The 23,735-nt window shown below is 40.1% G+C and overlaps 1 protein-coding gene across 1 annotated transcript; it reads left to right on the top strand.

Annotated features, from left to right (window-relative positions):
• The first annotated feature begins 1,395 nt into the window (after positions 1–1,395).
• LOC147615836 (ras-related protein RABA1f) lies at positions 1,396–5,210 on the top strand. Its single transcript, XM_086778441.1, has 2 exons — positions 1,396–1,795; positions 4,296–5,210. Exons 1-2 carry the CDS (start codon positions 1,578–1,580, stop codon positions 4,726–4,728), a joined length of 651 nt encoding a protein of 216 aa, XP_086634567.1. The 5' UTR covers positions 1,396–1,577; the 3' UTR covers positions 4,729–5,210.
• The last annotated feature ends 18,525 nt before the right edge of the window (positions 5,211–23,735 follow it).

Raw genomic sequence — 23,735 nt, 5'->3', positions numbered from 1 at the left:
TCAAAGACCTTTTGGGTGTGATATCCTTAGATGTTTGGGAAGTAGCTAAGTTAGAATCAATTAAAGAATGCCACTAATATGTGACTTTCATTAATGATGATCACACGAGGAAAGTGTGGGTGTACTTCATGAAAGAGAAGAGTGAAGCATGCATTTTCGAACGATAAGAATGTAAACCTTTTGTGTGTGAGATACTAAAATGTTTGGGGACCAACTAAGTCAGAATCAATTAAAGGATACCACTAATACGTGACTTTTGTTGATGATGATCACATAAGGAAAGTGTGGATGTACTTCATGAAAGAGACGAGTGAAGTGTTTACTCACTCTTAGAGCTTCAAAGCTATGGTAGTAAAGACAAAGGCATGCAAATAAAATGTCTAAGGCCACATGGTGGGGGAGAACATTTCTCCAATGAATTCAATGATTATCTAAGAGATCATGGGATAAAGAGACAGTTTACATGTGCGTACACCCTACAACAATATAGAGTTACAGAAAGGAAGAATATGCACATTGTAGAAGTTTCTCATGCATTGATGAGTGGGAAAGGGATGCCTCACTATTTTTGGGTTGAATTATTAGAAAAATTGAAATTTATATCATGAATAGGATGATGCCACTGCAGTAACTCATGGCATGATGCCTAAATAAATGCCTCAAATGCAGAGCAACAATCACAGGCGCTTAGTGGACCATGAGAGATCTTGGTCAGGCATTCTGAAATATCGTATGGCATGTGTACAACTCCATTATTATATGTTAACGTAGTTAACAACACACTATATGGTATATGGTATACCTTCACCTAAGAGGATAGCTCAATTTGAGACAATTAAAAGAGCAACTCGAGAAGAAGATGACAAGGGGGTGAGAGCCAAGAGAATCTGCTCTGATACCAATTTGAGACGATTAAAAGAGCAACTTGAGGAGAAGATGACAAGGGGGTGAGAGCCAAGAGAATCTGCTTCGATATAACAATTGTCAAAAAAGAATTGGACCAAATTAACCTGCAACATGATTATCTGAAAGTATCAAAAAATCTAGAAACTAAGAAGAGAGAGGAGCTCGCTACACAGAGCTAATTAACTATATTTTGGAACTGGTGGAATTTTAGACTTGGATGAGGGTCTAAGATGATTCTAGTTTTGGTGGTTGAAGGTAAGCTTCTTCGTGTAAAAAGAAATGCTAGATGTTATATATATATATATCAGTATAATTTATTGTTTATGTGTAATAAGTATGTATATGTATAATTTTAATTTATTTTTATTATTGTTCAATAATTTTAATCTATCGTACAGCATTAAAAAAACCTAACTATAAATTTGTGTGTGCCTAGTTTTAGTGCAAGATAAAGAGAGCATTTAAAGTCCGTGTCTTTCTCTAACACTAGCCGTCCCCTTCGGTTCTTTTTTAAATGCAGCTCACAGCTTTCTTTCTGCCATAGCCAGAGCGGGTGGATGCGCAGAAATCCCGAGCGTTTTCTGTAGCCGGCGGCTAGGCTGTGTTTTCAGGAGCGTCTGTAGACTTTCTTACTCCTGATTTTCTCTCAGATCTGAGCAGGTTTTGTCGCCATGGCCTACAGATCTGATGACGACTACGATTATCTGTTCAAGGTGGTTTTGATTGGCGATTCCGGCGTTGGAAAGTCCAACCTGCTTTCCAGATTCACGCGCAACGAGTTCAGCCTCGAGTCCAAATCTACCATCGGCGTTGAGTTCGCCACTCGCAGCATCAATGTTGACGGCAAAATGATAAAGGCCCAGATTTGGGATACCGCCGGCCAAGAAAGGTCTGGTGTCTCTTTTTTCTGCTTTTTATGGCTGCTTTAGGGTCAACTAGTTGGTTTACGGCATGCGATGTGATGCTGTTAGGGTTAGGGCCTGTCTTGCGTTTATGATGTTGATGCTTATATGACGCTTTTAAGGTTAGGTCTTGATTCTCTTTGTGATACTTTTAGGGTTAGGTCTTGCTGTAGATCGCCAGGTTTCTACTTTTGTTTTCTTTGAACATGTGTCGATACGCTTTGCCTGTTAGTTGAATTGATGACGCGAGTTCTCACTGGGCGAGGCACAAATCAGCGGCAAGACAGCCGCTAAATAGAATTTGGGAGCATGATAAAGCTTTTTTTTATGCTCTTAGATTTATGGTTCGCCCTAGATCACAGTAGGTCTTTGCTTTTCTTTGCCTCATGAGCTAATGCTTTTAGGTTTAGCGTGTGCCTTGATTCAAAAGGCAAGAAAAGTATTAAGTCCCCTTTTTCTGTCGGGGTTTGTCTTGCCCTAGGTTACAGTAGGTCTTCTGCCTGGCAAGATAGGTCTTTGGTAGGTCTTTAGGCTCAGAATGATTTTGAAAATTCCTTCTTCGTAAAGGAAAGCGGGGGAGCTCACGTGCCGTGTGCTACACAGCAACCCTCCCGCCTCACGGCAAGATCTTCTGCTTTGCCCCTGCCCATCCTGACCTCCTGCCCACACAGATTCTCTCTATTGCGCCCCCAACTGGGGGGGGGTTGCATTTTCAATGCATAGCTTGCTTCTCTAGAACACGGGCTTTGACGCACGTGCATCAGTGAGAACCGTAGTTTTACAGCCAGTTATGACTTCTATAAACAGCCTGGCTGGGAAGCATTGTTTTTTTCTATTCTTCAGAAGTCCCACCTGCCTCCAGGCTGTGTACACTTTTTCAGAGCGCCAATGACCCCCAGACATATTGAGGTCTCTATATTGCTTTCTTCATTAATCATTTATATGTGCTCATGGCTACAAATAGCGATAGAAATTTATCTGATGCTTTTTGTGGGAGAATCATAAATAAGGTCTTTACATGTTTAAAACTGCACCTACTCTTACTGGTCATGGCGAGTCTTGCTGCATGAAGCTGATAGTTTGAAGCTTCAGGAGGTGCAATGGATGTACATATGAGGTGGCCTTCTGGGTTTTGAGGTTCTCTTTGTGTAGTAATACAAGATGTCTTCTTGGTAGAGTGTGCTTTAAACCTTTTGAGAGGTGATTTGCATATGAGAATGTGACATGTTTCCACTATGGGGTGCCAATGAGGTGAAAAGGGAGGTTATGCTATGCAAATAAGTTTTCTGAGGCTTTGTGAACTTTGAAGTCAAGATTGTGTTCCTTCCATGAGAACAGCGGTGAATTAGCGTACGATCCCTTAATGAAATTGGTTTCTAGTTGTGAACAGCTGTTTTTTTTTATAAACTCTCTTTCGTGATTGGCTCTCTTTCCCGCTAGCCATCTTCTTCACACATTCAGCCTTGATTTTACTGGAGCTTGCAATTGAGTTGAGTGTGAATTTGAAGTGCAGTATACATCGGTGCCAGCTTTCATGATGGTTCGTTCTGTCCTCTTGAGAAGTTTAAAAAGACGAGCATAATCCAGTGGTTTAGTAAGATGACGCGTTTTACTCCTTGCATGATGAAGTTGTGTCATGAAGTCAAATTGCACCAATAACTTTCCATTTATTTCATTCATCTATTTCTTGCATGATGGAGTTGATGGTTTATTGGCTTCTGGATGACTACCATGAGGTTATAAATTGCACTTTTTTATAAGGTGAATTTGGGCATGTTCCCGGATTCATCTAGGTATATCTATTTCTTGGGATTGATATTCATGAGGACTTTTTTTGGAAGTGTTATTATCTTGTTACTGCTTGACCAATCAACCTAAATGCTAGTTATGTAGCCAAGTAAGGCATGTATATATAACATGGCTTCAGCCAGCCCAAAGTACTTGCAAAGAATGTCCTGGATTCCAAGGAAATTATTTAAGAACTTTGCTTGTGGCCTTGTAAGATGTGATGATATGAAGATACCCAATAGGCCCCATATGGGCACCCTTCAAAGGACATATGCAGTTAAATGCTCAGTCCAATTTTTTGTTTCTCAAATGTTATTAACATTTGTTTTGAAGTAAAAAAGAAGTTGTGTATTTTTGCACGTACCAGTCTAAAATACCCCCTTCAATGTATGAAACATTTTAGAAACGTTCTGAAAAGATATGAAACTTACAAAATGTTTCTGAAACGTGTTTTGTATGTGGTGTTTCAAAAACCATGGCAACTATGAGACCAACTCCATTTAAGGATGTGACTGCGTTCAAAAGGCATTTGGATGTGTGATTTAGTTTCTGCTGTGCATGATCATTGGTGGATTTGACTGTTTCATATCTTGATGCCTGTCAGTCGTGCAACTCTATTTTTTCTAACCATAGCCATAATTTTCTGTAGTGTTACCATCTATTCTATTCTTCTAATTGTGATTTTTCATTGGAATGCAGATATAGGGCCATCACTAGTGCTTACTACCGGGGTGCAGTGGGGGCATTGTTAGTATATGACATTACAAGACATGTAACCTTTGAAAATGTGGAGAGATGGCTGAAAGAACTCAAGGATCACACAGACTCAAACATCGTGGTCATGCTTGTAGGAAACAAGTCAGATCTTCGGCACTTGAGAGCTGTATCAACTGAGGATGGTCAGTCATTTTCAGAAAGAGAGAGCTTGTACTTCATGGAGACGTCTGCCTTGGAATCAACAAATGTGGAGAATGCATTCAAACAAATACTCACGCAAATCTACAGGGTGGTTAGCAAAAAAGCTCTTGATGTTGGGGAGGATCCTGCAGCGGTGCCGAGCCAAGGTCAAACAATAAATGTGGGCAGTAATGATGTTACTGCTACCAAGAAGGTCGGCTGCTGTTCAGCCTAGAAGTGCTTCAGGTAGTTGGGTGTGCAACGCAGCATACGGTTAAAGGGCTGTCAACATTGTAGGTTGATTTTTTTAAAGTTGATATGCAGACTCTGGGTTGTGACAGATTTTTAAAAAGAAAACTGTTGGTCCCATGCTGGTTGTGGGTATGTTTGTAATCTGGGGAGGGGTCTGGTTTTCTATATTCATGTTATCAGGTTAATGGAAGGACCAGGAGTATGCAGTGATGCTAGTGAAGTCTCTTTGGGATTAAGGAACTCTTTAGGTAATTTTGGTTCCAGCCAGTGGCTGTATCTTCTGCAACAAAAGCTGAAGAGCTTTAGCTTTCTCTACTTCTCTCTACACTGTATTTGGCTTTTCTTGCAGTATATTTTTTGCTCAGCGCTCTATGTAGCTAGTTGCCCTTTTGCAGTATTGGGGTCCTTTTCTTGGTTCCCGTAGTACCATGTACTGTGCCATTAACATGTTCTTGTTAATTATATTTTTTGAAATGTCTGGATGCGGTGCTTTATTCTCATGACCTTGTGTCGTTGATAATTTACATCCTAAGGTATGTCTCTGTTGGATTGCTGTGTGGGCAAGGTCCCAAGGGGGCTTGGCATAGCTGTATCTGGGCATCATTGCATTTGGAGACTGTGCACCCCCCCCCCCCCCCCCCCCCCCCCCGCCCCCACCGGGAATTTAGATGCATAAGGAATGTAGCAGGTGTTACTGGACTTGGGTTATCAGACAGGTTGTGATGGCAGGCTGAGTTAACTAAGGATCATTGAAGATTGTGGTATGTATTGGTGCCAAGGCTTCTTGATGGTCTATAAGTAAAAGAGATTATTCACTGTCATATTACAGAAAAGCGGGGCCTTCTGGACTCTTAATTTGCTATATGGATGATACTGATGGGTAAAGAGCATGCATGACCTGTCACTATTGTTTGCTAACAGGTAAAGAGCATCCAAGGCCCATATGACAGCCGTTTATTTGCTTGTTTGAGAGACAGGTGTTAGTGATACTTCTCAAGTCGTGTTGTTAGCTGTTTACCCTCTCGTGGCCATGGCTTGGCCAAGGCTCTAAAGCGTTTCGGAAAAAAGCTAGTGAAAGTACCATCAAATATCATATCTCGTGGTGCTTCCTGGAGTAATTAATGACCAAATATCATAGCTTACAAGTGATGGATGCTGGAGATGGTTATAGTGCATGCACGGCAAAAGACAAGTGTTGAAAAGAGACCTCCCATGCAGGATTTGCGTTGTTGATGGTGTTTATTGTAGTGTGGGATCAATCTTCCTTACATGGCTAGTGATGTATAGGCTTGATGTATCCAAAGTTACAAGTACAATGTTATTGCACCTAATTATCAATTGAGTCACTTTTGAAACTTCTCAATTTACCTTCCTGCTTGTTATACTGAGTGCAAGTGTGCAAAAGAATATGTTAAGTGTTCAATAAGAAGTAGCCAAGCACTCAATAAGAAGCCAAAAAAGGGTTTTAAAAAGCAATGAAAGCTATTTGTGCCGAAGGTTCAGAAAACTAAGTGCAGGACATTTTCTATAGCTGCAGTGCATGCAAGTAACGTGTTAATTGAGAAGAGTGGCATTTGTGCAGGTTGGACTGCTACATGGGTTTGTGGTCGATGAAAGGTGGGTGCAATGGATTTTGAGAACGATGAAGTGACGGGCATAACCATCTTTAGAAGGGCAACAAAATGGGAAGACTGTGAGATTGTTTGTGAGGCTCTCAGGAAGGATGCGCAACACATTGAGTGGGCCAAATTGAGGATGCTTGAAGGGTCTCAAAACAGGGGGTGAATGCATGCAAAAAGGTACGCCACATTCAGGTGGCAGGCAACAAGATGTTTGCATTACAGATGAGATTCAGAGGGCTGGCTAATGTGGCTTCAATCGAGTTTCGTCATGTGGACTGTTACTCTTGTACATGACAAAATCCTCTAAAATATGAGTTGGTGCAAGCAAGTTTTGCAAGCCAAGGCAGTTCAAGAAATGGTCCACTTAGGTAAGGATGTCTAACATCTTGCTTTGTGCAAGGCCTCTTTGTTCTTCTTTATGAATTTTATGCATGTGCTACCCTGAGAGCGTTGCTTTGATGTGAACAAGGAGCTCATGAATGCTTGCCCTTGGCCCACTTTAGGAAAGCTTGCTAAATTACAGGGCAGACCTCGTTTTCTCTCAATCCTTCACAATGGGGAAATGTCAGAATGCGCAGCGGAAGACTAGTGCACGTAGGAGACGCATCACCATTGAGCACCACGAACACCCCCACCGGCATTGTAGCATCCCTCCACCGGGCTCCCATCTCCCGGTGAGCTACCTCCCAAAACACCGGCCGGAGGAGATGATTATGACAAGGTGCCACTCTAGTCTATATATGGCTCTTCAACTTTCCATGCTTCCACTTATAGGATAATCCAAGGCACCTTCTAGCCATAGATCACACGCTCGAAATCGCCAACCTTCCAACACCCTTCCTGAATTCGAGCTCCACAAGCCACCGAGGCGCGAGGGGGTCTCCCAGGACCACACGCCTGAGCTGCCCAAGACCACACACGCTTGGGCTCTGATACCATGTCAGAATGCACAGCGGAAGACTAACGCACGTAGGAGACGCATCACCATCGAGCACCATGAACACCCCCAACGGGCTCCCATCTCCCGGTGAGTTGCCTCCCAAAACACCAGTCGGAGGAGATGATTATGACAAGGTGCCACTCTAGCCTAGATATGGCTCTTCAACTTCCCATGCTTCCACTTATGGGATAATCCAAGGCATCTTCTAGCCATAGATCACACGCTCGAAATCGCCGGCCTTCCAACAAAAGAATCCAACAAAGTTGTATTGCTTGGGATACTAAAGTTCCTACCACGTCAAATGGCTATTAAGTTAAGGTCAGTATAGAGAGATGAGAATAAAATTACAGTTGGGGTCCCTTGTTGGGGCATGGTGGGAAGTTTGGACATTAAGCTAGGGGTTGTTAAATTCTGAGAATGGGGAGGGTTAGGGGAAAAAGAGATGGGAGGGAGAAGATAAGTGAAGAGGCCAAGAATGATGCTAGGGATTGCCAAACTTGTAAAGGGATAAGAGAAGGAGAGGGGGTTGGACAAAGGAGAGTTATGCTTGGGAACTAGGGGATCTACTAAGGTTATTGCAAAGGAGGGGGCTGGCCCCTTGAAGGGTAAGTGAAAGGTAAGGTAGTGGTGGAGTCTTAACATAACCCAATAGAAAGCCTCTTGATTGGGTAACGTATACTAACAATAGTCAATATAAATGCTCTTGATTGTGTAATGTATACTCTCAAAGGGTGTCTCAAGGTGTGAAGAGGTTTGATGGGCTACTCAAGAAGGAGGAGCTCAGGAGGGATCTATGTAAGAATAAGCTTTTGTTAGCACTAATAAGCATAGGGAGGGCCCTGAGAGAGAGCTCATGGCAAAGATGAGTGGGAAAAATGGTGTGTTTAGCAAGGCTAATGAGAAAACTAAAATTTTGAGCTATGAGGATGTTAACAAGTGGCAAGTTATCTTGACTAGATAGTTCTTAGAGCTAAAAACTTAGGTGCTCCTTACTTCTCTCTTGCTCACTCTTAGAATATTCTCAAAATGCATTTGCAATACTTGTGGGTAGTGAGGAGAGTGAATCTAATACATTGAAAGCGAAAGCAGACACAATAATGGTCCTTGATATTGAAAAAAGGGGACATGTGAGTAATCTTTTCTCCCCTTAACATAGTATGAAGGTTTGCTCTTGGAATGTCACGGAGCTCAAGTAAAAAAATAAGAGAGATTCCTTTAGGATACATGTGAAGGAGAAGTAGTGGTACATCTGGATAATATAGGAACAAAGCCTTTTTGGCAAAAAGGCTAAGAGAAAGCAATGCTTCAAAGGTATGCAGGATTTGATTTTCTATGGAGGATTAGATAAGGGCTTTATTAAGGTCATGAAAGGTATGTAGATCTTCTATAGAGAAAGGTATGTAGATCCTCTATGGAGAATTAGAGAAGGGCTCTAGTAGGGTCATGATTAAGGTAAAGAGGGCCTTAAATTTTGTCATGATTGCTAATCACCCAGCTAGAAGAATACTAGTTGTGGATAATAGTTAGGAGAGTGAATGATTTTATTTGGTAAATGTGTGTGGAGATCTTGCAACAAAGCTGTGGTGAGAAATGTGGAATTCAATGGAGCATTTGGGTAACCAAGAACATTGGATAACAACATGTGATTTAACATGGTTGAAAAGCATCAAGGGTTAGCAATATTCTTGCCAGCTCTAAAAAGAAAAAATGGGAAAGCTTAGCTTTGCATAAGAATTTGGTTGGTGGATGGGACTTGGGTGATTGGTCCTCTTCACTTAGTTGAGTGGGTACCTCATTATGTTAAAATTTGGGTAGACTATGGAAGGCCCTCGTTCCATTCAAAGGATGCAGGGAACAACCCAATATCGTGGAGCTTTGCCCAACCGCACTTGGGAGCACAAACAACTCAACCGAGAAACCAGTATGCCGTGACCTAGCTTACAAATGCAAAATCAGGGTGTCACTCACTCACCTCGTAAAAGCAAGTTGCATGGGATTCTCATAGGTAGCATTGTCACCACGCAAAAGCACCCGAGAGCTCCACTTTGTCGCCGCCTGCTGCACACCAATGGAAGTGTCACATGCGGAAGCTCTGGGAGTCCTATTTTAGCCCTAAACACCATCTTGGAACAACTTGATGGAAAATGCAAGCAAGAGAGATGAAGAGAAGAGAGAGAGAGAGAGAGATAGTTGAGTTTCAGTATATTCTATAGTACAAAAAAGGTACATCTTGGCTAGCCCTTGGCTACCCCTCAAAAGGTGGAAACACCTAATCTACACCCTAGTCTATGACTAAGCCCACGGGAGGTTGAATGATCTATCCAATGAGCTATTGGTGCCTTTTATATAGACCTTTGACCACCTCATGGACTGGCCGACCTGCCGTTGGCTAGGTCCACGGATAACAAATCCATTTATGCTACAACCGATAGAAGTACCTCTTCCATGCACTGGCCGACAGCCTCTTGACTCCACAAGGTGTTTCTTGCTCATACAAGCTACACCAGCTCCTAAATTTGGTGCAAAATTGCTTCTAATCTGGTTCTTTATCATGTTGCCCTTCAAGGATTAGCCCTGGGATTAGCATGTACATGTGCATACACATGACAGGAGTTACCTTCATCATCTCTCTTGTTAAACACTCCACTGTGTGAATATTACTAATATTCCTCCTCCTTGAAGACATCTAAATTAATAAAGCTAGACTGCATGATTAATAAATATATATGTTAGATTGTAAGCAACAAATAAAGATTAAAACAACAAGAAATAAATAGCAACTTACTACTTTGATTTACACAACCTTGTTACTCCTATGAAAATAAACATAAACACATCAAGACAAAACATTAACAAACCCTAAATCTATGATTATTACTCACATCAAGACAAAACATAGACAAACCCTAAACCTATGATCGTTACTGTTGTATTTTATGCCACTTGAATCATTATTGTGCAGAGAAGATTGTAATCAACAAATAAAGATTAAAACAACAAGAAATAAATAGCAACTACTACTCATAACCTTGTTGCTTCTGTGAAAATAAACAGCAACACATCAAGACAAAACATAAACAAATCCTAAACCTATGATCATCACCATGGTATTTTATGCCACTTCAAATCATTATTGTGCAAAGAAGATTGTAAGCAACAAATAAATATTAAAACAACAAGAAATAAACAGCAACTTACTACTTTAATTTACACAACCTTGTTGCTCACAACCTTTCTCTTGTGAAAATAAACAGCAACACATCAAGACAAAACATAAACAAATCCTAAATCTATGATCATTACTCACATCAAGACAAAACATAGACAAACCCTAAATATATGATAATTACTCATCATAAGAATTTGATGCCACTTCACATCAAGATAGCTATCTGTGGTGTAGAGAAGAGAAAGTTCATGTGAGAAAACGAGCATAATTCACAGACGTTTTGTCCAAATGAGATGAAATTTTAGGAGGAGAGAGCTATGGTGGAGAACAACATACCTGCAAATTTTCGTGAAGAAAGAACCAGATTTGCAGAAGATATGGCGAAATTGAATTCCACCATCCCAAAAAGGGAGAAAATGAAAAGGTAGTGAAATGCAAAAGGAGGGAAAGTAAAAAGTTAAACATAAAAAATTTAAAAAAATGATTTTCAAACTTCCATGTGCTGACCACAAGGTACATCTGACATGAAAGAATAGTTTATGACATGAAATTTGACATTTCTCTATTTTTTTATGATATGGGCTCTATTATTTTATTGTCTTAAGAGATTTGGGCAAAGATATGACAAAAAGATCCATGTTACATGGATCTTGAATCCCAACTCTCTCATTGGTCAAGCCAATCTTTTTTTATTCAATCCTTAAGGGAAAAAATGGAGAGTCCATATTTCTCCTAATGTTCATGTTACTTTTTATAAGAAATATTTTACTGGTTGAATCATTTTTCATGCAAGTATCACAAGACTTAGCTATCCGCTATCATCACTTTCCATCTTGTAGGCAGCATCGACTCATCTTCATCGACATATTCCAAGGACAAAATCTGCATCGGGAAGGAGGGCATGTTAACACTTTGCTGAAGACCTCTATGGCATCGATGCCGGCCACATCGTATCATTTTCACTTTATTTGGACCATAGGCGTCGGAATGGCCGAAATTCACTTAAAAGCTATATATTGTATATTTTATGTGTGTATTCACTCTACTTGCCTATGAAAGACACACCACAGGATCAAGGAGTTAAGGTTACTACCTTTGGATGAGTGTTTACACTAGCCTAGGTGGGCTAGAGAGCCCGATAACCTTTTTTTAAGTTTATTCGCCCAAATGGTGTAAACCCTAGAAACAAAGGAGATAAGGCAAAAGGAAATCCAACCTCTCATTGTCTTGTATTCTCTTATGCTGATTCAATAGAGTGCTCTTCTTCTCTACTATCTTATGCTATTGCTTTCTTACTTGCCTCTTGCTTGTTGAGCTCTTGTGTGCTTGCTTGCTTGTATATGAGAGAGTGAGTGTGTGAGATTGAGTTGTTAGGAGGATCGAGTTGATCCCTGATCAGTATAGTAAGTTAAATTAGATTTTAATACGACCAAGTACTTGTGGCAATTTCAAGGTCAAGCTCAAAGATTTCACAGACCACCCCAACAAGCAATGGAAAGGTAGAATCATAGAGTTTAGGAGATGCACAAATGGTATGAGTACAATAACAAAGGCTTTCATTCAACATGTTTATATGCACAAAGAGATTTGAGTGCATCATGATAACTTCAGTGACATAAGCCTAACAGTAAGTTTATATCTCTGTGCTTTGTGTTCTTGTGCTTTGAGCCCATGGTTATTAGATAGAGTTTTAATACAAGCATGTTTGTTGCTTGCAGCTTTATATCCATCCACTCTGCATGAATGGCAAAATGAGCCAGGAATGGTATAATCCTAGCTTAGACATGTCAGAAGTATGTAGAGTAAAGATAAAAACTGATGTGCATGCTAATTCTCTTATCTTGTGTTGCAAATAAGTCTCTTTTATTTTGAGTTTATATAATTTGTTGATTTATATGCGTCTTCGAATGGATACAATTTTTATTTGAGTTACGTGTGTAATTTGAATTTATTTTCTTGAGTCAACTAATAATTTGTTTGAGTCAACTAATAAAATACATTACAAGACACGTATTAAACAAAAACTCTACAATCCAAATTTCCATTCATAGCATATAAAATTACATAGTCATCAAAGTTACATAATCATCATAGCTATATCCTAGGCTTCTTACTACTCGGCTCTCCAGACTCTGAAGCCGCCTTGATGGCTGGAATCAAAACATGGAACCCTTCAAGCTCTCTCCTAATGACGGTGGGATCTTGTACCCCCGCAACAATGCCACGAGCCACCACAAAATGTAAAGGCCCTGACCTTTGAGTCGAGAAAAAGGTAGTAACTTTGAGCGTGGAAGTAGAACAACTTTTTCCAAACTTGATTTAGTCGGAATAAGTTTGAATGCAACACCCTTTGTAAGTGCTTTAATCTTCAAAAAGATCTTCGCATACCCCAGAGAGCAAGTCTTGTGGAAGACTATAACATCATTGGCAAGTTTGCCAATGTACTCCTTGAGTGCAAAGTCCTGAAGCCTTCCTTGGCCCCCAGATCTCCACTTTGCCTCGATGCAAATTCATCAAGATAAACAGTTTCCTACAAACCAATAAAATTGATGTCAGCATCGATCATGCAATGCATGGGAGAGGATGATTATTTTTTTAGAATGGCCCCAAATTTGATATTTAGGGCCTTTAGGGCATGTAGACCCCACAGGTATGATCCCATGCCCATCAGAGGCTAGGAAGTGCAATGTCCGAAGGCTCACGTGGGAAGCCTTGATTTTCGCATATTTAGGGCTTCCCATGCGAGCCTTTGGACAGTGCACTTCCTAGCCCCTCTAATGGACATAGGATCATACATGTGGGGTCTACATACCCTAAAGGCCCTAAATATAGAAAAGAATAAACCGACAGTAAGCCGCCGACATGGCCCATGAATCTTTGAACTCCCTAGTAGTTTTTTTGGTGGAGGTAATTCCAAAATAAGGTTGACCTTGCTTTCATAAGTGGAAATCCCATTCTTAGACACTATAGCCCAAGAATCACTCCATGTTTTACCCAAAATTGGCACTTGTAAGGGTTTAAGGATATGCAATAAAGTCTACACTGTTCAAATACCTTATCTAAGTAGGATAAGTGCTCCTTCCATGATGAATGAACACACAAATCATCCAACAAAGCTTCTAAGAACTTCCTTAGAAAATCTTTAAATGCAGTGTTCATGAGTCTCTGAAATGCATGTGACTGCCCTTTTGGTGCATTGGTTAGGCTAAATGGCATAACACGATAGGCATAAACACCATCTTTAGTGATAAAAGTAGTTTTAGCTTTATCCTCGGGTGTAATAGAGATCTGATTGTAGCATGAGTAACCATCTAAAAAGTTGTATGTCTCTTTGCTTGCGACTCATTCAAGAACATGTTCTGAATATGGTAAGGGATATTGATCTCTGCGTGTGGCAGCATTCACTTTCTTGAGATCAACACACACACAAAGTTTTCTGTTTTTCTTAGGCACAATTACAATGGGTGAAACCCACATTCTGAGTGTTCAATCTCAGAGATGTATCTGCACTCAATGAGTTTGTCAATCTCTTCTTTCACAATTTTGGCATATTTGGGATTCATTGGATAAGGTCATTGTTGGACTAGTCCAGTATGGGGTACCATAGGGATGGTATGTTGTACCACCTCTGCATGCCCTCCTTTCATGTCATGGTACATCCAAGAAAAGAAATCCTTATATTCCTTCAGGAGAGCAATGAGTTTAGCTTCCTGAGTTTGGGTGAGGTCTTTTGCTATAAAGACTGGTTTAGGGTCTTCCTAAGGTCAGCCAAGCCTACTTCTTTGATTTTTGTAGGTTTGTCATAGACTTATTCGTCCTCACTACTATCACATTTGGAGTTTTCAAACTCTAACTTGAAATCCCCAACTGTGTAAGACTTATAATGTTTAGCACGAGTCCTGTTTTGGTTTCTTTTCTTTCTTTGTCTCGGTTGTTACATCCTCAGCCTCTTGCTCTTTTAGAGCTAGCACATAGTTTTGTTTCCTTCAAGCTTAACAACTAAGTTTTGGGTCATTAGAGAGTTTCACTTGGGCTATATCAATTGGGGGTGGTCTATAATACATGACCTTTTGTAACTTTTCTCCCCGATTGTCTATAAAATTTTGGTGAATGTATACTGCCCCAATGTATTCTAGCCATTGGACTATGGTTGTTCTTTCATTCAGTATCTCAAGTGTTTGTTTTCCTTATAACATTTTCTTTTCCTCCATTTTCTCAGTGATCTCCAGCATCATTGAGAAGCTTCCTCTTTTGGTTTTGCTTCAGTTTCAATTATGGTAGTTTCAATCTCCAATTTTTGTTGTGGTCTCAATTTCAGACTCTTCATTAGAGATGTATGAATTAGAGGTGGTTGAATCAAAGTCTTCCTCCCATGTGCACTCAAGCTCACTGCACTCCCTCATTTTCTTAGTGTTTGTGCGTGTGGCACTCATGACAACCTTAGGAAGTTCCTTGCCATCAGGAGTCACCCATGTTGTTCCTTGCTTATCCCAAATGTCTAATGTAGCCATCATTTGAATCCAATTCAAATCATTTCCCTCACATCCATGTGGCTTATAGTTGAATCTTTCTCTAGGCTTGTGTTAGTATCCTTTTTGCAGTGAAGAAGTATTGCAATGGAACAAAATGGATTGTGGTATCAGATTGATTTCCAAAAATTCCACCACTACCCATAGGATGTAGGTGGCCAGTCACAAGGTCTACTCTAAGGATTGAGTCATCAAACTATAAGTAGGCATGATTCCTTGCCCAGTCATGGACCATCTTAGATTCACGCATAAAATGTCATCCTAAGATAATCTCATATCAGTCGGGTTGTTTGGTAAAATCCATCACAACAAAGGTATGCTTCACTTGATGTTTCAACACTTTGATCTTAAGATCTCGTAGCATCCCAATAGGCATGGCAATTGTTCCATCGGCCATCTTAACAATAATGTCTGAGACTTCAAGCTGAGGTTGACCCATCTTTTCCCAACACTTCTTGGTGATTAGAATCACTCCTGTGCCACCATGTAGGACTCCCATTACTGTGATTCCTTTGGCAGTGTGACAGATAGGGTTGTGTTAGTCTCATCACTCAAAGTATTGCCACAATTTGTTTGATGGAATTTTAACTACAGAATTAGTGTGGTTATCATCAACTTGAGGCTCTAGCACACTCCCATATAAAGGACATGGCTTATGGACGTTTGCAAATGGTAATAACCCCAACGTGAAGTTCCCCATTGAGGAGGGATTTCAATGGAGCGAAAAATTTTGGGTCTCCACACAAATCCATATTGATTGTGATTTCTATTTTTGAAGCCATAAATTCCATCAATTTGGGAATGTTCAATGGAGTAATTTTGTTACCTCTCTACCATATGAGGGCACTGGTAAGGTTGGAATCTCCATCTCTTTGGTGGGGTCAGGGGTTTTATAATTGAACATTCTCACAAAAAGATCGATACCCATGCTTGGGATAGGTGAGTTTTTATTTTCTTCTAGGATGACGCTAGGAATGCCCAAAGTTTTGTGGGTTCTGACAAGTTTTAGATTGTCAGGATGAACATTGTCGCACTAGTTTTTTTTTTTTTGTTCTAACTAATCCTGAGTCTTTGTCGCCATATCCCTGAGCTCATGAAGTTGTTTCAATTCTTGTACAGGGTCAGGGTAGGAACCAAGTTTGAGTTTGTTTGATTTTTCAACTCTTTGGGTCTCATCTTTTTTTGCTCTCCTTTGGTTTTGCTTGGGTTTTTCTAGTTTGCTTAGAGTCAGTCTGTGTGCTGACTTACGGACTAAATCAAAATCCTCATTAGTCTCATACATGTAGACTAGTTCATCGGATTCTCCCAAGTTTACTTTCTCAATATGTTTACTCCCCTTTAAAGATTTCTTTCTTCATTTTCTCTTCTTCTTTTTAGATCTTGCTACCGAGGTAGCTTGGGTTTCTGTATTCTTTTCTACAATCGGTGTGTTTTGAGCCATGAGTCTTATTATTGCATTTACAGACGAGTTGGGGTTCCTTAAGATTGTTTTCTAAGTTTGGTTGGTCGAGCTCCCCATAGCTGCTACGCACTACGTAATATTACTCCCCCCCTTAAGAAGAGTTTTCATCTGTAAAAACGAATGTAAAAAATTAGCGTACTCAAGAGCTCTCACGAGGACACCTCATTGCGATCTTTCCACTTAACAGGTTTCTCTTCTCTTGATACACAGTGTGCCTTGTGTTTCAATCTTTAAATCTGAGAATCCTCTCAAGTTCATGTGAAAAAGATGGTGGTTCTAGAAACTCCCCTAAAACGCTTGGAGAAACTACGTTCTCCTTATGGTCAATGGTTTTTTGCAGTCTACTGACATGAAAAACAGGATAAACTCGAGAGATCTCTAGAAACTCAAGTTTGTATGCTAATCTACCAACCTTCTTAAGGATGTTAAAGGGAGTATAATATCTAGGTGAAATTTTTTCACACTTTCCCATCTTTAAAGTCTCCAACTTCGTAAGGACTTTCAAATATACAAAGTCACCTTCTTCAAAGGCTACTTCTCTGTGACCCTTGTTGTTGGCATACATCTTTGTATGATCTTGTGTGCTACGTATGCTATATTTTGTTGCCTACAACATATCTTGCTTATCTTTAAGGAACTTCTTGACAGATTGGAACTTCTCCTTCTCTAGCCCTAGGGCTATAAGAGGTCTCGGCTGGAAGCCATACATCAACATGAATGGACTAAATCTAGTCATGGAGTGTTTCGAACTATTATAAGCAAACTCTAAATGCGGCAGGTATTCCTCCCAATTAGAGTGCTTTTTACTGACATACGCACGAAGTATGTTTTCTAACATTTGGTTGACTCTTTCTGTTTGACCATCAGACTGTGGTTGATTAGCTGTACCCATACTCAAAGGTGTCCATGTTTTTTAAGACTTCCCTCCAAAAGTGACTACCAAACTTCCTATCTCTATTAGAGACTATATCTACGGTGGCGGGCATGCCATATAGTTTGTAGAGATGTTTGATGAACAACCTAGCTAACTTAGGTATTTTCACCATCTTTTTAGTAGGTATAAACTTGACCATGTTGGTCAATCTGTCAACCACTACCAAAACCGAATCATTCCCTCGATTCGTTTATAGGTAGGAGACTAATGAAATCCATGGAAATACTTTCCCATTTCCCTTTGGGAATATCCAATGAATGAAGCAAACCACTAACCTCCTTGAGGTGCTCATGCTTATTCACCTAACACTTCTTGCATTTCAGCACAAATTCTTGGACATCCTTAAGCAAACTAGGCTAATAAAATTATCTTTTGGACTACCTAGGATGACAAGCACTTGGACTATCGTGACTTTTTATAAGAATTTAGGCCCGAAAATCACCAATAGCTGGTACACAAAATCTACCTTTGTAAAGCAAGTACTCATCGTCAATGGAGTAGTGTCTATACTTTACCCCCTGATCAAGTTTATCACCCCCAAGCGAATTAGTGTCAAATGGTTGTGAAGGGTCCACACCTGAGCTCTCCATCTTGGTACATAACCCAAGAGACTTGTCTAGTCTCTCTAGACTAGCACTCGCTCCTCTTGCTGCAAAAACCTCAACTAATCTCTCTGGACTAGTACTCCTTTCTAATGAGGGAGGTGGCTGCTCTGCTGTATATAAGTGCAGCCATGTGCAACGTGCCATACCTCTGAAAATGATGAATCATGCTCACATAAACCACGTAGTGACTCCAAGAGTTCACTCTTGAATCTGGTGAAACTCAACTCATTCACCATTGGCATGTAGCTCTCAGTGCATCCACTACTACATTAAATTTACCTCTTTGGTAACAAAGTAAAAGGTCAAACTCTTGTAGGATCTTGGTCCATCAAGCTTTTCTACCCTTTAATTCACTCTGACTTGAAAGCCATTTAGGACTTTCATGATCCGTCCAAACCTTAAACATAGCGCCATACAAAAAATGTCACTACTTTTTTAGAGCACGAATAATAGCAAGTAACTCTCACTCGTAAGCTGAGTAGTTACGTTGGGCACGGTTAAGCTTCTTGCTTTCAAATGCAATAGGGCGTCCCCTTTGCAATAAAACCACCCCAATGGCCTTCCCACTAGTATCTATCCCTAAAACAAATGGCTCATTGGGGTTCACAATGCTCAATACTAGTGGTTTGCGATGGCCACCTTGAGCTTCTCAAAACTTCTTCCTTTGAGAATCCCCACAACGAATAGTTTTATCCTTTGTCCTCAACTCATCGGTTAAGGGGATTGCGATCTTCATGTAGTCCTTTACATACTATCGGCAGAACCCCAACATACCTAGAAAAATCTATAATTTCTCAAGATTTCTAGGTTCTGGCCATATAACAATGGCATCCACCTTGTCAGCATCCATCTGCATACCATCCACAAAGACAATATGGCCTAAATAGTGAATCTCCTTAGCAAAAAATTTACACTTGGGTTTCTTCCCAAATATCTTATTTTCCTTAAGGAGTTTGAACACTGAGCACAAATGGTGTAAGTGTTCTTATTTCGACTTACTATATATAAGTATGTTGTCAGGGAAAACTACTATAAATTTCCCCAAATATGGACGTAAAACCTTGTCCATCAGCGTTATAAATTTTGATGGAGCATTTGTTAAGCCAAAACGACATGATTAGAAACTCATAATGCCTTAAACGATTCCTAAATGCAGGCTTGGGAATATCCTGTTCCTCCCTTATCTCTTAACTTAGTGATACCCCGATCTAAGATCAATCTTAGAAAAGTATTTCACACCATTAAGTTAGTCAAAAAACTCGTCAATGCATAACATTGGGTATTTGTTCTTAATTGTAATTTAATTAATAGCACGGTAGTCTATGCACATCCGCATATAGACCCATCTTTCTTTTTTACCAAAAGAATGGGTGATGCCCATGGTGAAGAACTCAAGCGTATAAACCCTTTCTTCATATACTCAACTAACTGCCATTCCACTTCCTTTATCTCGGAGTGGCTTAACCTGTAAGCGGGTTTGCTGATAGGTTTTGACCTTGGTAGCACATCAATGCCATGGTCAAGCTCGCTAGATGGTGGAATGCCATTTGCAAGTGTAGCATTATATGGTAGTGATGTGTGTGAACACACTTAGGACCGTCGGGGCACTTTTTCCCTCACTAGGAGGTTTTTTCCCCCGTGCGTATGTATACCCTCTTATCTACTCATTTTGGGGTGTGTACTTATTTTTTGTATCTGGCACACATTTGTTTATTCTAATCTAGTGAGTTTGTGTGCTCTCAAGCTTCTCTATCTTGTGTGTGTGCATTGTTGCAACCCTAACCCTAATTCTAACAATTGGTATCAGAGCTAGCTTTCTTGACACTTGATCTAGTAGTCTTCCTCCCTCCTCACGACCCTGTTTTCTATCTTCGATTGAGACACCCTCTTAAGAGAAGAAGGTATATACTATAGTGTGTCGTATACGAAGTATACAACTTTTTCGGGGTCTGCAGTGAGATTCAGACACATTTTGGGCACCACAAAGTTTCTCCAGATGTTCTGGAGAGTGTCATTTTGGATTGGTTCTGCTCAATTTTTTGGTGTTTGGGCTGTGTAGCGACAACAAAGATTTGGTGTGCGCAGCAGCATCTACAATGTCTTTAACAACATCGACCATCGTACTTTCACTAGTAACACTCTATTCTCTACTCTGTGTTATTTTTCATACACTTTGTAGGTGATTCAATCAGTTGGTAGCCATCCGGGGTTGCATTCAATGAATACTGAGTACTTGTAGTGTGTTGAAAGTTCTTGCGTTTGGTAGCTTGTTATGGCTGGCAGTAGTGATGTATTCAACATGTTATTTGCTCAGGACAAACTTGATGGGATTAACTACCCATTGTGGTCCTATATGATGAGGCATGTATTGGTTGCTAAATGTCTTTGAAATGTGGTCAGTGGTAGTGCATTGCTTGTACTTTATGTGAAGAAGCGAAGCATTATTGCTCATATTCGGTCATGTAAGACTTCAAAACAGGCATGGGATGCACTGTTGCATTATACTAGATGCACAATGAAGCATGTGTTGCATATCTGCACACAAACAGTTGGAGTCTAAGCACATGAATGAGGGAGACTCAATGGATAACTTCTTGACCAAGATCAAAGATTTTAAGGAGCAGCTCGCTAGTGTGGAAAAGATATATCCTGATAGTACATTGGTGCTCACAGTTCTCAATGCATTGCCAGATTCTTATTAGATTTTTGCCTCTACCCTTAGACTCATGAGATGAAGGGAAATCCAAATGCCCTTATATTTAATGAGTTGGTTTCAGTACTCTTGCAAGAGGAGTAGTCTAGGCAAAACAGATCTGTTATACAAGTTGAAGACCAAGCTTTTGTTGCCAGTCAGAAAGGTAAAGGTAAAGCTTCTTTGCATGGTGGCTATAAGCCAAAATCAGAATCCTCAGGTAAGGATGCAAAGAAAGAAGGTGATAAGCCTAAAAGAAGGGCAAGTGTCACTCTTGTAGGAAACCAGGGCACTGCATAAATGAGTGCAACAAATGCTAGAGAAGGAGAAAAAGAAAGAACCAGGCATGGTTGTGGTGGCTGATACATCTGCACCAAGTGTAGAGAAGAAGGAATCTGTAAGTTTTTCTCAAGATGATTGGGCATGGACTATACATTATAGTTATAACCCTTTTGTTTATGATGTATGCATGTCAGTGGGCAGAATCGGATGCTTGGTACTTTGACAGTGGTGCTAGTAAGCACATTACTTCACAAAAAAATTTGTTATCATCTTTGGAATATGTCCCAAGTGCAAGAACCATCACGTGTGCAAATGGTTCCTCATATCCTGTCAAAGGAGTTGGTAGAGTTGTGCTCTCACTGCTGCAAATGGCGGTGCATTTAAGAGTGGTTGTAACTAAAAATCTTGGGAGTAATGAGTTAGCTGAACATTTACTCACTTTGGAACGACTTTAAGAGGAGAGACAACTAGTAATTCAAACTATGCTAGTTGAGAAAAACAAAAGAAAAAAGTGATTTGAGAAACATGTCAAAGATAAGGAACTTAACGTTGGAGATCTTGTACTTATGTATGGGGTCTAAAATGAAAAGAAAAGGCTTAAATATATGGAAAAAGGACCATTCAGGGTATGCGAGATTACGCCCCAAGGAACAATACATGTGGAGACTCTAGATGGAGTTAAAACCGTTGGATTCTTGAATGGGAGTAAATTAAAAAAAATACTACGGTCCTGTCTGAGGAAGCTTTGCATGGTGTCCATGATAAGCAAGCTACAAAAGAACGGGCTGCCCAAAAGAAAATTCAAGCTCGAGCTAAGTAAATCAAACTTCGATAGTGACGCAAAGAAAGCTTGAAAATTGCACAAGCTTATGTAAGAGAGGTTGTTGGAGAAAAAGAAGATCACATTGCACCTCTCAAAATGCAAGTTGAATTACCTTGCCCTTATAGTAAAGTGCTCTACAATGTGTTACTCGAGTAAGCCACAATTTACTCTCTTTTAATGTATGGGACCAAAGTAAAAAATCAAAAAATAAAAAATAAAAAAAGAAAGCCTTCCTTAGGGGACCAAAAAAAGACATGCAGAAACTCTCTAGTTACCGGTTTTAGGCCGGGGATCATGTTGGTACTTGTACACCCCAATATGATTTATTTATTTATCGTATTTTGTTATTTACCATGCCAATACTGCATTGCTCATAAATTTCACGCACAATCCTCTGGAAAGGGAGCTTGGATATCGCAGGCTGCATGTGTCGCTCAATGCGATGCTCCTGCAAAACTGCTCTGTGAGCTTGATACCTCCTTGTTCTGCCTTGCGCTTGTAGCAGTGACTCGGTCCAGCCTCCGAGCAGTTGCCTTGGTATGAGCCATCTAAACAAATAAATAAAGTGTGATGAGAAACGCATTTAAAAACGTCAGTACCATGCGATATAACACAAATAGGATTCCATAGTACATTGTATCGCTTGGTATTGACCCCATGACCAATGTTATCATAGTGGGGTTAGTACCAAGCGATATAAAGTAGATAGGATTCCGGAGGCTTTTGTATCGCTTGGTACTGACACCACAAATCTCCATTGTTGGGAGCAGTGTTCGGGGAAAATATTTTTGAGAAATGTACCCAAATTCCCATTGGACTCTTCTCAAACCAATAAATCAAGCAATTTGGGACATACATTTTGATAAATTTACACTATTTCATAAATTTTCTTTGCCAGCTAAAATCCTTCTAGGTTTAAGTCTAATAGTAAATCCTCAGAAGCTAACTGGCTTTGTGATAAGCTGAGACACCCATTTGTGTTGAGTTACCTACGTTGCCGTCCCTCTACATCGCCAACGCCATCGCCCCTTTGTCTTGGAAAACTGAAGCTTTCAAAATTTTTTGCAGGTATGCCCATCTCTCTCTCTCTCTCTCTCTCTCTCTCTCTCTCTCTCTCTCTCTCTCACTCACTCACTCTCTCTCTCTCTCTCAAAAATACTCAAAAGGAACAAACACACACGCACACACACGCACACACACACACACACACACGATGAGGTGGGGGTGCGAGCCGGTTTGAGCCCTCCTCCACTAAAGCAAAAACCTTCATATTTTTTCTATAAATATGAAGGCCAAGTAAGTTTATAGGCTTCATGTTGAAGATTAGGGCAAGCCATCAATTTTTAGGCCTGGAAGACAGACTATTTTAGCTTACAAAATACAACTAAAATATAAAATATGCTGCTTGTATGTTTTTTATTTAATATATAAAGGCTTCATCTAAATAAAAAACTTATTGGCCCCTTTAAGTCTCTTTAAATTTAGGGGTTAGTACTACCAAGCAGTGATGGGCTTGTGAATTCCGCGTGAGCCCTGTACCGCTTGGTATTGACCCCTCTTTTTTTGGTGCTAGTACTAAGAGACAGGGGGCTTGCATGTGTATATCCAAACCTAGAAGGATTTTAGCTTGCAATGTTTTTTTTATCGCCAGGTACTATAAGCATGCATGTGTAAATCTCCTTATCACCAGGTACTATAAGCGTACATGTTCTAATTGATTGAAATGTTTTTTTTAGGCATATCTTCGAAAGAGTTGGACATTGTCTATGAATTGGATGACGAGGCTGAAGAGTCTCGTGCAGAAACACTGTTTATGTTCTTGTACAATGCACAAGCCCACGAGCGTTTGCATGAGTTGTCTTCAATGTTCAACAAGGAACTTTCTCTTGAGAACGTCATTAATTCTTGTAGGATTGTTCTCGGTGACCGTGA

This window comes from Cibotium barometz, chromosome 39 (genome assembly GCF_041138505.1).
Source record: "Cibotium barometz isolate CiBa-2024 chromosome 39, ASM4113850v1, whole genome shotgun sequence".
NCBI lineage: Eukaryota > Viridiplantae > Streptophyta > Polypodiopsida > Cyatheales > Cibotiaceae > Cibotium > Cibotium barometz.
Note: the sequence above shows the minus strand (reverse complement) of the source record. Positions and strands in the feature narration are given on the sequence as shown.

Bases quoted from the DNA above. Each gene is read 5' to 3' on its own strand.
- LOC147615836 (XM_086778441.1), top strand. From the start codon at position 1,578: ATGGCCTACAGATCTGATGACGACTACGATTATCTGTTCAAGGTGGTT. The intron at 1,796-4,295 runs GTCTGGTGTCTC...ATTGGAATGCAG, and splicing joins GATACCGCCGGCCAAGAAAG to ATATAGGGCCATCACTAGTG.